General features: G+C 39.7%; 1 protein-coding gene across 3 annotated transcripts; it reads right to left on the reverse strand.

Annotated features, from left to right (window-relative positions):
• Nucleotides 1-134: 134 nt before the first annotated feature.
• On the reverse strand, nt 135-15,706 carry dab2 (DAB adaptor protein 2). Of its 3 annotated transcripts, XM_053617642.1 has the most exons (15): nt 15,190-15,706; nt 12,539-14,402; nt 11,609-11,791; nt 11,288-11,427; nt 10,944-11,042; nt 10,693-10,824; nt 8,918-9,001; nt 8,015-8,038; nt 7,884-7,934; nt 7,703-7,765; nt 4,086-4,209; nt 1,883-2,521; nt 1,569-1,777; nt 1,220-1,320; nt 135-424 (listed from the first exon to the last, which is right to left on the reverse strand). In XM_053617642.1, the coding sequence occupies exons 3-14, from the start codon at nt 11,778-11,780 to the stop codon at nt 1,246-1,248; spliced, it is 1,812 nt and encodes a 603-aa protein (XP_053473617.1). In that variant the 5' UTR covers nt 11,781-11,791; nt 12,539-14,402; nt 15,190-15,706; the 3' UTR covers nt 135-424; nt 1,220-1,245. The 3 variants fall into 3 exon arrangements, with proteins under 3 accessions (XP_053473617.1, XP_053473616.1, XP_053473619.1); XM_053617641.1 differs by lacking the exon at nt 12,539-14,402 and having other exon boundaries at nt 15,190-15,705; XM_053617644.1 differs by lacking the exon at nt 12,539-14,402 and having other exon boundaries at nt 11,609-11,770; nt 15,190-15,690.
• Nucleotides 15,707-15,987: the final 281 nt, after the last annotated feature.

Consider the following 15,987-nt stretch of genomic DNA (forward strand, 5'->3'; position numbering starts at 1 on the left):
CAAAAAAGGCGGTCATTTTGAAGAGCAGATGGGCTGAAACAGTCATTGTGTAACCATTTTAATAACCTGACATTAAAAGTAAAGCATTTAATAATGCTTTTTGAATTTTCAAAAGAAGAGAAAGTAGACAGGCATCATTTCATGCTTACTTTAATTTCAGACAAAACAGCATCTTGCATCCAGTAAGTATTTGAAATTTCTCAACATAAGATCTATGCCAATTTACCCAACTCCTTCTCATCACCTCAGTCATTTTCATTTCCCACAATTTGTATTTTCTTCAAGCGATTGTAACGCTGGGAAATGGATCAAGTCAATTTAATGAGAGAGAAACCAACCTGAGATCAGATACAAGAGAAAAAAAGAAACATGCAAGACAGTGTGGACAGTGGAGCAGACACTGCTGCAGATGGTTTCCCACTTTCTGTATAAAGAAGAGGAAGAGGGGGGGGGGGGGTAAAAAGAAAGAAAGAAAAAAAATAGATCAACATGGGTGAAATCACACCAACACTAATCTTCAGTGACTTTGTAAACCTCAAAAAGAAAACCCAACATCTCCATTATATGGCCAAAATAGTTCAACAGCCCATTCCAGATTTAGACCATCTTTGCCCTTAAACACCACACTTCTGGGAAGGCTGTTCACTAGATTTTAGTGTGGCCGTGGGGATTTACCCATTCAGACACGAGAGCATTAGATCAGTCACTGCTGTCAGGTGAGGAAGCTTGGGGTGCAGTCAGCATTCCTGAAAGTGTTCAGTGGGGTTGAGGTCAGGCTCTGTGCAGGCCACCGCAGCTTTCACACTCAGATTTTGGCAACCCTGGTCATTTTGGACCCGGCTTCATGCCTTTGTATGCTACAGCATACAAAAGCATCCCATCAAGTTGTGTGCTTCCAACTTTGTCAACAGTTGGGGCAGGTCTACATATGGGTGTAATGGTCAGGTGTCCAAACTTATGGCCATAGTGTATATACACAAATTCATATATACAGTTCAACTGAAGCAGTTCATTGACCAAGATAGCATGATTAACATTTTCTATACAAGTCTATTTTTTTTTAACCAAAAACCTTAATGTCATAAGCATATTAAAGAATATACAGCACACCGGTATTCTGAAGTAACATGCATTCAACACCTCCTGAGTGTCTCAAAATGCCAGGCAACTTTTGGCTTATTGTTTTACTGTCCCAACACTTAACATGAGAGTTACATACCTGAACAGTGCAGGATTTGAGAAAGGTTAGGCAAAAGGATTTCCTCCAAAGGGGTCTACAGAAGTATCAGCTTTTACAGTGGTCTGTGTAGCTGGACCACCCTGCAAAGTAAAGATTACAATATTACATAGCCACTCAAGGAAGTGTCTTGTTAAAAGGAAGTCAGCAGTCCATTCAACAAAATTGATCGTTAAAACATTACCTTTAAATGTTAACAAAATTTAGGTCTGGTTAATCCTGGCCAAATGTGAACACATTTATACCAATTGTCCAGATCTATTTAAATTAGATCTGTTGCTTATCACTTAAAAGAGATTTGCTTATTTGACATAGTACTGTATCCATTTACTGTATTTGTAGGTGGTGCTAAAAAGCTGCTTCCAAAAGTGTCATCAAAAAGATTGGCAGCTGGTAAAGGATCTGGGCCTGATGGGGTTGGAGCTGAATTAGGAGAGAAAGCAGCATCCAGGAACACTCCTGTCAAGGACGGGGTCAAGCTTTGAGCCTGAGCTGGGGCAGTAGTTGTAGAGGCATGCTGAAGAGCAGGTTTAGGAGGCTCTGGGGGGGAAGAAAGAGGGAAAAAGAAAACACCCCACATTAAGTGTAGTTCTGTTTTTTTTCTTAAAACTACATAAGCAAGTCAAATTATGTCCAGGTTATTACCAATCGATTTGGCAGAGAGCTGGCTAATGTCAAAGTCATCATGGTCAGCTGCTTCCTGGGCTAAACCAACTTTGTTGGAAAAGTACTCTTCAAATGTGCCATTGGTGTTTGGGCCTGACAGGGGGACACTTCCAGGTTTTGCAATCTGGAAGTTTTTGAACATATCCTTCCCGGTTTTCTGTTCCTTCCCACCAAGGGGGTCCAAAGCTGTGAAAGCATTTTTAACAGCAGGTACCTCTTCTTTTACAGGAGGTGGCCGGCGAGGCAGTGGAGGGACCCCTGAAGATGCCTGCCCTGTTATTCCTCCAGGAAGAGTCATCATGGGAGGAATTGCACTGGGCTGAAAGGGGTTGGACACAGTGCCAGATTGGGGCCAGGCACTCATGGCTGCTGTGGTTGCTTGTTTTCCCCAAGCTTGAGTGGCAGCTGGAGTGGCAAAAGAAGAGGGCATCTGCTGTCCCCACTGAGGTACTGGTGTTCCCCCAAACGCACAGGGCTGGGGAAGAGAATTTAATGGTGCACCTTGGACTGGTACTTGGGGGCCAGAGCCCTGCTGAGGAAACAGTGACAGGACTGGTTGGCCCCACGGACCTGTCGTAAGAGCTTGAGGAACAGATGGTGGTCCCAATGACATTGACGCTAAAATGCAGGAAGGGAACAATGTTTAAAATAAAGTCCTGAATAAATATGGAATATTTTATGTACTACATCACTACCACCACAATGGCAATATTTATACAGATGATAAACAGTGGCTCTTTTTTGGTGTGGATGGCATTTTGATAGCATAGTTTAGGTCCACTTGCCCCCTTAGAGGAAAGGTCACTGCAAATCAATACAAAGTTACACCCCCCCCCAAAAAAAAAAAACCTAAAAAAAAACAGATTGGTCACATGCAAAGTGCAAGTACACCCCTACAGTTATCACACCTTCAAATACATAAAATTAGAATCAGGTGTTCAGGATTGGGTGCCAGTGATTGGAACCTGCTTAGGGAGTGCAGGAACCTAAAAGAACTAAAAGAACATTGCATAGAATAGTTGTCAAATATTCCAGTAAGCCTATGTTGGAAACTGGTGGACAATTATGCAAAATGCCTAAAAGTTATTTCAGCTAAAGGGGGCAAATACTAGCTTCTGAGGCCAAGGGTGTACTTACATGTTCCACAGAAGAGTATCACCTCAGTTGATATTTGTTGAATAAAATGATAAACCTTGTGGTTTTGTTCAAGTATCACATTTAATAGGCACCGTTTCAAAGATGATCAAGTGTTTGCTGTCCAAATGCATCAAAAAAAAGCCAACAATTTGTGGGCTTTCCCCAATTTGTTTACGTGACCGTATTCTGACAGATCACCTTTATCTGATCACAAAACGTTTCTATCCTGAGAAGAGTGATCATAATGTCCCCATGTACAGAGCACAAGGGCATACTGAATGATTTAATGAGTATGAAAATGGTGTAAATCACATGCTATAGCCTTCACAGTCAACAGAAGTATTTAGCGATTTAGAACCAATGTGTTAGAGAGCACTCTCCATTACCAACATTTAAACACCAGCTGGCTAAATATCTTTTGGAAGAATGGTGTTCAGTCCTTCAGTACAATTACAGGGACTCCATGCCAAGGCACACCGAAGCTGTTCTGGCAGTTTGCACGGACTAAACACCTTACGAAGTAGCAGGGTTTTATCCATTTAATTTGTCACTCATCTGCATGTACAAAGATGCATGTACCAAGCTTCAGTTCAGAATGTAAATAAAAGTTCTTTAACTCCACTGCAATTATTTCTACTGGCTGGAATTCCATAAGGATCTCAGGCGAACAAATCTCACTTCAGTACCGAGTGTGATAATACACTGATATTACGAAACGTGAGTAACTTACAGTGGAGTGCGAGTTGCAATAATTTCCTTTGAAGTGATTCATTCAATGAGTTCTTTTTTGTTATATAGTATTAATCAAGTCTAGTGGTTGTTCTGGATGTATGCATACTTCTATAGCACCATCTTAAATTTGTTTAGTTGATAAATTATGTTTTTTACTGTCGATAATTCTCATTAAGACCAATCTAAAGGTCAAACTTTTGTTCTTGATACTTTGTACCCTAGTGTCATTACTATAGTAAAGTGCCACATGCATTCAGAAAATGAAAAACATCTGGTTAGACTAACAACTAAAGAACTAGAACTGGTCACTAACCAAGAGTGGTTGTAGGGTTGAACAGATCTGCTGGAATAGAAGAGCTGGATTGAGCCGTATGTGGACCCTCTCCCTGAGCTGGCGATCCAAATATATTGGCCCCAAACATTTCATTTCCAGGAGACTACAGAGGGAGCAAAGTATCACACACACATTATACACAGGTATTTCAACACAAGATATTTCAAATGCAGCAAAAAAAAAAAAAAAACCCATATTTTCCATACAAAATGTTTGTAGAAAAGAACCTCACACCCCATTACTGAAGCATTCAAAGCACACAGTTCCACATTTAAAGCCAAATTAGGTTTATATGGACACAGACAGCACATTCAAATTAGGTATATTAATACACTCAACTGTGGCCATCAACAAGCTCTTTAACAAGCATTAAAGAGTATTTCAATGTTTCAACCCCCTTATGTAGAAACATATGAAAGTCTTTCTCCTGGAAAAGGGTACAAGGGCCCAAATTACACTGGGCACCATAGGTGCACACATTCACTCATTTACACCAAGGGACAATTTAGTGTATCCAAGCCACCTACTTGCCTGTTTTTGTGACGTGGGAGAAAAATCCAGGAGGAAAGACCTTCAGACATGGGGGAAATATGCAAGACACTGTACAGACACTAATCCAAGCTCAGGACCAAACCTGTGACAGCAATGCTAGCTGCTCCTTCAAGCATTGTACATTTTCTTTAAATTAAAAACCCATGCAGGAATAGTAGGAAAAGGAGCTTCCATCTCCAAAATAAATCTTATTAATGACCACAGATTAGCATGTAAAAGACATTCCCACCTTCCTGGTTTGTGAAGTCAACTGCACCCTCTACAAAAAGCACTGTGAAACGCCACCCATCACCAAACACCATTACAAGTTAATTTATAGTGCACAAAAAAAAAGTTCACCTTCTGTCTCCTCTGTACACGACCACATTTAGAGCTTGGTGGTGGGGGACAAAGGGCCATCAACCCGCCATTTTGCACAATAGGTGGCATGGTTTCATGTTTACAGAGGGGTGGAGATTGAAACATAGGAAGCAAAGAGTTGCTGAGACCATTACACAGTGGAGAACAAGTTTGGGGCAGATGGGGGCTTGTTTGATTAAGTATGCTGGAAAAAGAAGGGGTCTGACTTTTTCCATTCATCTCCATTAAAGGAAACTCAAGTGGTTGATTGATGCCCTTCTTTGGATACTGACCATCAGTTAGTCCATTAAAAACATGACTGCTGGATGCAGAGTCACCACTTAAGCTGTTTTGTCCAACTTGTTCTTCCTGACTGCCTCTTGAAAGGACTGTTGCACAATTGGACAACAGGGGTGAAACAGTAGAAGAGCCAAACTGGCCACCAAGTGGAGCAAAGGGATCATTATTGAATGGGACTGGACTAGGACTGAAAACTATATCTAATGAGGAAGAGAAAGGGGCATCACTGGGTGTGTTGCAAGGAACTGTTGGATAGGAAATGAAAGGATTGCTTTTAAGGTGGTTCTGATTGGCATCAATCACAGAAGCAAGTTCCAGCAACAAAACACTGTCCTGCCAAGTTTGAATTAGGAAAGAAGAATCAGAAAATATAAAGATGAGGCAAGAGAATGGAGGGGGGGGGGGGGGAGGACAAAAAAAAAAAAAAAAAAAAAAAAAAAAAAGTACAGGAGAGGAAAGAAAATTATTGGTTAGTCCTCCATGTTTAATTGCTTAGGTAAAATCAGATGGTTGTCCAGTGATACTGCTGCATCATACACAAAGTAATAACTATTTGACTTCAAATATCCTTTGTGAAATAGGTCACTTTGCAGTCCTGGCATATCTTAAGGTTTCCTTTTTGAGAGCTTTCATTTAAGTATACAGTATATTCATACCTGACCTTTAATTTATAAATCTGGCATATTTCAGAGTTCTAAAAACTGAATGACATCCCATGAATGTAGATCAAATATACTTCTGAAGCACAATAGCAAGTAATAAAAACAGGGTTTTCCCTACCATAGGAAGTCTTCAGTGCATCACCCAAGTGTTTTTGTGGACTGCCTTATGTCAAATGAACGTAAAAAGGCATTTTGGCGACATATCGGACTGAATGTAAAAACAGCAGTGAGCTCTATGCACTGACGACAACCCAGGAGAGGTTATCAGATCTCAAATGGAAAGGTAAGCTGGCAACAGGAATGACCTGCCAATCAACAGTCAGTGATTGGATGAATGTTTGTGTGATTAATCTGGGGCAGATGTTCATTGCCAAGCTAATAAAACAGCAAATTGGATACAAGTCATGAGCAACTGAGTCATGGAGCATTGGAAGAAAGTACACTAGGCCTATGAATCATTTTCTTTTACCTCACGTGGAAGGCTGTGTGCACATGCATCGGTTACCTGGGGAAATGGTGCCAAGATGCAGTGCGCAATGTTCTGCTGGGAAATCTTGTGTCCTGGAATTCTTGTGGATGTTACTTTGACACATACCACCTAAACATTCTTACAGACCAAGCACACCCCTTTTTGGCAGGGACCTCTTTCAGCAGAATAATGCACCCTGCCACACTGCAAGAAATTGTTCAGGAATGGTTTGAGGACCATGAAAGTTCTGGGTGTTGATTTTGCCTCCAAATTCCTCAGCTCTCAATCTGATTGAGCATTTGTGGGATGTGCTGGACAAACAAGTCCAATCCATGAAGGACCCACCCAACAACTTGGAGGACTTAAAGGGACCTGCTGCTAATGTCTTGGCACTGTAGGGGCAGTGGTGGTGACTTGGGGGTTAAGGCTCTGGGTTACTGATCGGAAGGTTGGGGGTTCAAGCCCCAGCACTAACAAGCTGCCAGTGCTGAGCAAGGCCCTTAACCCTCCCTGCTCCAGGGGTGCTGAATCATGGCTGACCCTGTGCTCTGACACCAGTTTCTTGACATGCTGGGGTATGTGAAGAAAAGAATTTCACTGTGCATGTGTGACCAATAAATACTCATTATACCACACCTTTCGAGACCATACTTCGATGGGTCAGAGCTGTTATGCCAGCACAATGCGCAACATTAGGCGGGTGGTTATGGCTGATTGGCATATATATAAACTTTAAACATCATTTAAAAATACATATTTTTAAATGGGCAAGTTTCTTGAGTCTGCTTATTTGATTTACAGATCATGAAAAAGGTGGCCATTGATGGACCTCAGTCTGGGGTGCTGCGCTACAAAAGATTCACAAGATTTTACAGAGCTAACAAAACTAGGAAAGTGAAGTGTTCTGTGATGGACTGATCTTTGCAATTTAAATAAGTCAAGAAGTGCTCAGTCCCCTTTAGGTCTTTTGGTTGCGTTTTCAAAATAATGACATGCATTTCAACATGTTTATTATTCCCATGTGTACAAGTTAAAGTAATACATATTTTCATTAAATCTCAAACATGTTTTTGGTGAAATGAGCAGACTTTGGACTAGAAGTGTTGCCAGCTTTCTTTCACAAATATTGATGGGATAATTGTTCAAGAACAATGTGTGTTGGTGGGGGGGGGGGGGGGGGGGTGCAGTTAAGATGCATAGATAGTAGATGCAGTTAAGAGCATATTGTGGATACACCTTTAGTGAGGTATGAATGAGGAATAGCCATGCATTACCGTGGGAGAGTTGATATCTGGGGGTGTGGACATATCTCCAAAAAGGTCCGTCTGTTCCACATTCTGTATGCAGAGAGACAGTCAATACTTTTAGTCAGCCTCATACTTTTTAAAACGGACATTGTGGAGTATTTATTTATTCTGAGTAAAGTTCATTGTTCACTAATTTTAGAAATCTTACTTTTACTGCCTCTACCTGACCATCCAGACTGAGCAATGCATCACTTCCATTCTTTAAAGAGAGAAGTTGTAGCCTGTCAAATACCAGTGTATTGGAATTATTGGAACCACTTAGAAGTGTAGAATACCTACCTCAACAATGGTACTGGTACCATCCTGAAGAAAGAAGGAAAGAAAAAGATTAATTCCCTAATTTCTCCATCTAGGGATTAATAAAAGTATTATCTTAAAGTTTTTAAAGAGAAAAGGATGCATTTTAATTAAAAACAATTTTTGCAAAAAGCACTAGAGTGCAATATAACCCCATTTTTCAAGTGCAACATTTTGAAGCCAACCTTATATTACTGTTCAGGCTACATTCTTAATGGACCTCACTCAGAAGAAAAAGTATGTGAAAACTAACTCAAAAAAAGAAAAACTCTAAAGCAGCCAGCAAGTTCAGCCGCATAAGACAAGCAGCTTTGCCATAGGTTATGCCAAGCAATTAAAGTCTCTGGATTGTGTTGACATGCAAGATGGCCACTAGTTTAACATAGCAACAAGCTACTGTAGGGGATATAAACAGCTAAAGGTTAAACAGTTGTTTGTCCATGTTGTGTTTCATTCATTTTATGCTGCAGAGACAATTTGAAATTCAAGGACAAAGCTAAATCAAATGGGTAACCTGAATGTAAAAGGAAAAGAGAGCCAGTGCTATTTAATGTTCAAATTGATACTATATGGATATTAATTTATGTTTACATTATTTACAATAAAAAAAGGGACATGGTAAGTGATTGGCAGAGAAGATATTCACCCTCAATTTGCACACATGTATAAAAATACACACAGCTGCCAAGTTCTGCTCTACAAAGTGGGTGGAAAAAAAAAAGCTCTTGGAATTTAGGGTGACCTAAGCTTAAAAAAAAAATAAAGGTTCAGATATGCCAATATGAGATTAACATTGTTTATGTTTTATATTTAGGTATTAACACCATTAAATAAAAGCTTCAGCTGCAACACACATTCCCTGCCAGGTTCTAGAAGCGGTGTTACCTTCTGTGTAGCTTCAGTTTCTTTCTTCTTTGTGTTGAAGATCACCTGGAATAGATCCTTCAGATCCATGACCAGTGGTTGTGCCTGAAGCGTTGAAGAAAAGCAGCAAGAGATGCATCTAGTGTTTTAATAAAACTACAGGAAGGTGTAATTTGGAGACTTAAATTGTTTATTCCTTGACTAAATTGTAGGTGATAAGCTGCAGATAAGTTTCAGTTTTCCCACAGGAGTCACTAGAATAAAGTTGCTAATGAGTAAGGGAAGCTTATAGCCACAAGTTTAACATCACCTCAAGACATAATTTGTATATACACACACATCAGCCACAACATTAAAACCACCTGCATAATATTGAGGTGGTCATTTATGCCGCCAAAACAGCTCTGACCCATCAAGGCATGGACTCAAGACATCTGAAGTTGCGCTGTGGTATCTGGCACCAAGACGTTAGCAGCAGATCCTTCAAGTCCTGCAAATTGTGAGGTGGGGCCTCCATGTATCGGACTTCTGTCCAGCACATCCCACAACACCTCAACCTGAGGCCAAGTCAACACCTTCAACAAATTTTGCAGTGCAGCAGGGTGCATTATCCTGCTGAAGTAGGCAATTGCCATTAGGGAATACCGTTTCCATGAAGGGGTGTAATTGGTCTGAAAGTGTTTAACAGCGTTTAGGTGGGTGGTACATGTCAAAGTAACATCCACATGAATGCCAGGACCCAAGGTTTCTCACTCTCTCCTATAGTGCATTCTGGTTCCATCACTTCCCCAAGCAAGCAATGCATACACAGCCAGCAAGCCACATGATACAAAAGAAAATGCGATTCATCAGACCAGGCCACTTTGTACCATGGTACAGTTCCGATGCTCACGTGCCCATGGCACATGCTTTCAGTGGTGGACCAGGGTCAGCATGGGCATTCTGAACGTTCTACAGCTACACAGCAAGCTGCCATGCACTGCGTGTTCTGAAACCTCTCATAGCCAGCATTAAGCCTTCAATCCCCATACACAATGAGCCATGGGTGCCCATGACCCTGTCACCAGTTCACCATTTGTCCTTCCTTGGACCACTTTTGGTAGGTACCAACTACTGCATACCAGGAACACCCTGTAGGATCTGCAATTTTAGAGACGCTCTGACCCAGTCATCAAGCAATCACAATTTGGCCCTCATCAAATTTGCTCAGATCCTTACGCTTGCCAATTTTTCTTGCTTCCAAAACATCAATTCAAGAACTGACTTCATTTTCTGCCTAATATATCCCACCCCATTTACAGGTGTAATGAGAATCAAGGTTATTCACTTCACCTCAGCAGTTGTGACGTTATGGCTGATGTATTATAAAAAAAAATTATTTATTTTAAATCAAATGGGAACAGCATTTTAACTTTGGTACAACTGGAGGCTGATGCTAGCATTTGGGAAAAATGTGATTTCTGCTCCAAGCCAAGAATGTCATACAAGTTTAAAAACCCACATAAGCAATTCCATTTGAGTTTATAAAAGCCAATGTAGTTTGTGGCAAATGTGCCATTTGATATACTGCTAAACTGGCAGCTAAAAGCTTCCTTTAGCTTTAATATCCTTCTAGTGTTGGTACAAAACTAAAACCCAAACACCTTTGAGGAAATTGGGAGTTTTCCATTTAGTTTGCCCAAACTTTTGTTTTAAGGTCACATTCCACTACAGAGATTGAACAATCCTTTAAAAAATATTAAATAAATAAAAAATAAAATAGGAGGTCATGCAACAGCTTATGGGCCATCAGAAACCTGCTGAGTTGTCTTGATAGCAAAGAACTGATGTTGGCCCTCTGCCCCACACACATATCCAAATGCCCGATTATCTGTGATGTCACGAGCAATGAAGGAGATCTTGTTCACTGTATGCTCATGTTCAATCACCTGCAGAAAGAACAAAACAAAAATAAATTTAAAAAATCCTCAGCAACAGGAGCAGTCACAAAAACACAGTTGTGGATATCAGGAACAATTCAGTGACAAAACTCCATTGTGCTTCTTACCCCAGTCTTTTCATCAGTTATCTTAATTCCCTCTAGAGAGATGTTCACCCAAATTCTTTGCTTGTGTTTGCCTTGGGAACGAGCAGCTACAGCCATGCCCTACAAACACACACAAAAAAAAAAAAAAAAACACCCCACACCCCAAGCAGTCTCAAAAACCACAATGCCACAGAAATTCTACATACAATTACACAAACGTACACTTAATTAACTGAAGGGTTAAAGAGGTCCATATGTACTATGCTGATATGGAAAGCAAAGTTGCTGGCTTTGGGATGCCAAGTCTCAATTCTAGATCTAAGTTATAGGGCTAGAATTTTAGGTCAGCCATTTTGGATCTGTACCTTCAGTTTCATCATGGAGTCCTGACTCATTTTGTCCCCTCTGGCTTCAGGCACATCATCAATGCCAATCAGTTTGGCCTTGTATCGAACACCATCACCTTGAAACCTGGCCAGCAGGTACTCATCTGTCTTCTCTGGAGCTGAGGAGAGAAAGATCAATGTGAAGATCTTTAACAATGCATAGTGAGTGAAAAAAACTGAAACATTTAGGGTGAGAAGGCAGTCACCCAGATGAGTGCCTAGATTCCACAGAGCGCTTTGTAAAACTAAAGCTTAAGAGACTCCTGCATGAGATATTAAAAGAAACAAAGCTAAGTGTACCTCTCTTCTTCTCTCTTGAGAAAAATTTGCTTGCGATTGGTGTTGAAGCTGCGGTTGTGGCCGTAGGGTTTTCAGTTACCACTGTGCTGGTTTCATTGACCACAGCTGGCAGTGTAGGCTCAGCGGTGGGTCCTACAGGGGCTACAGGCACAGGCTGTACTTCTGTTGACATGGTAGGGGCACCTCAGAGTAAGGAAGAAAAAAGGCACAAGGCTCCTCAAAACAAAGGAACACATGCAGTTAAACCACACATCCACAGCACTGGGCCTAGAACAAAGTTAATTATAGTAGTGCATGTAGTGATGTGAACAGAGGACGGTGTTGAATAATTTGACGACTTGAAAACCCACCACACACCCCCCCCACACACTAAAGCACTTAGCAATGGGACTTGTAAGTGTGAGCATGAAATCAGGCAGTTCATGCTCATTTCTAGAGTCAGCAAGAAAAGGTTTCCTGCTTTTTTCGGCAAAGGAAGAAAAAAAAAAAAATCCCATATGATTCAAAGAATCGATGTGTGGAAAAGCTGACAGTCTCTTCCTGTTTAACCCCTTATAAACAGTAAAATTACAACCGCCTTCCACAGAAGTTCAACAAAAGCATCACAGAGCCTTTTAATACTGCTTTGACCAGTACTGATAAAAATACATTTTAGATAGGAGCCAGGTGAATATTAAGTCATGAATCTTTAAATGCCATCTATTGATTTAAAAAATAAATAAAATGTTTCACAATTTCCAGCTACAATGGAATAATAAATTAAATTCTAGTCAGTTAAACCTCAATCCATGTAAGGACTAGAAATCTATAATATATACACACACACACACACACACACACTAGTAATATGTACAGTACATATACACAATCAAACATGTATCCAACTTTGTAACTGTTAGAAAGGGGGGAAAAAAAGCATTTAAGACCTACCTTTAGATGATGTGCTTGGCTGTTCAGTGTATTGAGAAGTGTTAAGAATTTCATGGTCAAAGGTTGTCCATGGTCAAAGGTTGGCCAATTAAATCCAGTTAATCTTATTCCAACTACTTGCCTTCCGATTCTCAGCCTCATCAAAATCAGTCTATTGACAGTCACTAGCTGATAAGTTCAATTGCATTCGTCAGTATCTTCCTGCTAGACTACTACAGTACATTGGGCTATGAATTGTCCAGGGATAATTACTTTGTACACAAATACTAGCACATTGCATGTGATGCATGTACTTCAACTGATCATTAAAAGGCAACATAAGGAGTAAGCAATAGCAGGTGAACACGTATACACAGGTCCATAAAATAACCTGAACATGTCTAAATCTTGTGATGTTTATTTGCTGTGGCTTTAACATTAACCCAGGCTTCTGCTCCATCACATGAGCACCACCATTCATCAGTGTCACGCTAACTAGGGAACTTATGTTAACATTAAGCTCAGAAGGAAATAGCAGGGCACTTTCCATTAGCTTTATTCAATCAGAACATTGTTATTAATATCCCCAATAACTTGTATACCAAACATTACTACATAACATGTTCCCTGACAGAGCTATTCCAGCCACACACACCGCAAGTACATACAAAAATTTCATAGGTCAGGCACAAAAACAAACTTAAAACCTCAGTACATATTTATTTTTCCATTATACATTAGAAGTAGCAACAGGATTAACCCAGTAGAGCAACAAAACAAAAAAAAAAAAAAAAAAAAAAAAAATTCTTGCAGTACACTGGAAAGCCTAAAATTTAGGTCAAAATAAGCATCAGGTTACAACCTTAGGTGCTACTTCAATACTCCTGTAAAGTACATACACTTGCTAACATCAGTTGTGGATTAATCTGATGGCAAGTAGCAACCATAGCTAAAATATTACATGTTCTTCAGTGTGGACTGAGTCCATCAGAGGTTACATATTACATATAGTTACACATAGTATCTTTAGATAGCAGCCAGCTAATTAATAACCACATTTGTGAAATACAAACTGCTCTAAATCACAATAGCTATACATTTCTAACAAATAAAATCAAGAACCATTTTAACAATGTAACTATTAGAATGCATAACATTTGCTTATCCACATATGTCCAAGTCTCCTTTTAGTATTTTAATATTATGCAAACAGTGGGTGCTGGTAGCAAAGTTATACATAACGCACAGGCTCTGCATTTATTGCACTGCACTGTTTTTACCAGAACTTTAGTTTGGACACTTGCTTTACTATTGTACTTTAGCCTGAATGGTATGCTCAACATTTTATCCCACTACAATCACGTACAGTATATTGATGACAATAATAATTAATTTGTTTAACCAGTTGACAGCACAGTAAAGATCTGTGCATATTCTGCTTGGCTCATCATTCTGGCTGTTCAGTAACAAAGATGAACAATGTGTACCAGTTCAGTTCCATTAAATTGCAGCAGTCAGCAAAAGTTTAAAAGTGTTCATAAAACACCACCCCACAGTTCTGCATCAGCAGGCTAAACAGAAATGTTTACCCAAGAACGTTACATGTTAACAGATTTACGAATGTTGAAATTGCTCCTGCCGCCATCAATTTTAAAAGTGGTAAGCATACAAGATGTTTTAGAAGTATAGATAAAGTAGTGGAGATCACAAATGCTTCAAAACAGAAGAAATACATGTTATTGAAGACCACAGCATACTTTTGGAGCCAATAATACAGAAAGGCCAGTGTGAAGAACTCAAAGCCACTTGTTACATCACCACTGCAAGTAGATAAAAACAACTCAAAACTATTAAAAGATAATACATGGACAAGTGGAATGAAAATCTGCAAAACAAAGGGAGAAACACTGCCATTAAAAACAGTATGGTAAAAGTTTATGAGGGCAAATTAGACTCAATATCAGCAGTCATGAAGAAAGGTGGCTCTTGTAGAGTAAGCTGCCTGAGAACACCGGCACAATAAACTTAGATTTCCAAAAATCTTCCATTCAATTTTTTTCTTCTTTTTTTTAAATACGATGGGAGATAGGAAGGTGATCGTTTGACATTAAATATGATTACAGGCTATTTGAGTGAGCCAACAGACCGGATTAGTTAACTTTAATACAGTTTCCAGGTATAAACTTGATCATACAGGATACTACTGTGGAGGATATTGTAATATTCTCCATTGCGCAGTGGTTTCTATTACACTGTCCCCAATTCTTACTCCTTAACTCCATATGCACCGCATTTTCTCTTCAGTAATACCTTCAGGGGGTGTTAATGAGCTACTGAGTGAAGTCAGCTGTAGTTTATCAGGAAGACACTAAATGTGAAGTACAAAGTGAAGTAAAACCCGCATGTTAGAGATACCCGGAGGAAATTAGTAATGAATTAATGAAACCTTGAATTCAGGCGAGCAAAAAACAAAAAGAAATTTGACTTTGGTTTAAATGTAGGAGTCCTTAAGCACTCTGGACCCCTTTAAATCACTCATGTTGAACTGTGGCATTGCAAAAGTTTAAGACATCCCTGACACATGATACGTCCAACACTTAACAAAATTCAATTTAACGCTTATAAAATAAACAGTTACAAGAAGGTAGCAGAGGTGCTGCAACACCATTTACCTGTTGAGTTTTAGGCGTTGCCGACTTCCATATAACACTGATGATAATGGATGGCTGCTACACAAACCCAGATGGAATAATTACTGGTTTACGACCCAAACCCCCAAAAACGACCACCTTCCACAGATCAGGACGCCTTGCCCAACTGACCCACACCTCCAGATGCACTGATTTGAAGACTCGACACCTCCCCCCACAGGTGTCGTACTTATAGGGCTGCGATAGGGCTAGTTGTTTGGTTGCCAGATTTGGATTGAATGCATCAGATCTATAACAAATTAATCGACAGAAATTTGTTCCTGGGGAAAAAAAAGCTTTCTATGATCAATTTTAAACCATGAGAAATTCTATAAATAATGAGTACAAGCAGTCTAAATGATAGGCTATCAACGAGCTCAAGGACACATTTTAGTCGTTTTATGTAAGTAGACTACACGATATTGTACAATCATACCACGTCCTTATTAAGTCCCACAATGCACTGCAACATTGCGTCCAAACACTGTGCTAATGTACAAATAATGTACCCCACAGAATACCCATAATGTAGTTGTAGTTGTAGTTAATTTGTACCTATATTTTCATAAATATGTTTATTCTTAAGTATCAAAAACCTCAGCATAAGTTAAGTTTTGGAGATTTCTCAGCTTATTAATTATTATTGTTAGTCTATAGAATATAAAAACATAATGCATGCAATTCAGTTTGTTCGTGGTGGGTGAAAAAATTTTCTCTTCCTCTATCTGTGCGCTGTCCATCCTTCCTATCCTTCCTGTCCAGTTTCTGCTGATATGCTGA

The sequence above is a fragment of the Ictalurus furcatus genome, chromosome 28 (assembly GCF_023375685.1).
Source record: "Ictalurus furcatus strain D&B chromosome 28, Billie_1.0, whole genome shotgun sequence".
Taxonomy (NCBI): Eukaryota; Metazoa; Chordata; class Actinopteri; order Siluriformes; family Ictaluridae; genus Ictalurus; species Ictalurus furcatus.

Coding starts and splice junctions, on each gene's coding strand:
- dab2 (XM_053617642.1), bottom strand. CDS start 11,780: ATGTCAACAGAAGTACAGCCTGTGCCTGTAGCCCCTGTAGGACCCACC. Junction 9,002..10,692: donor CTATCAAGACAACTCAGCAG/GTTTCTGATGGC, acceptor TCAACGCTTCAG/GCACAACCACTGGTCATGGA. Junction 4,210..7,702: donor CAGATATCAACTCTCCCACG/GTAATGCATGGC, acceptor CTCCCTCTGTAG/TCTCCTGGAAATGAAATGTT.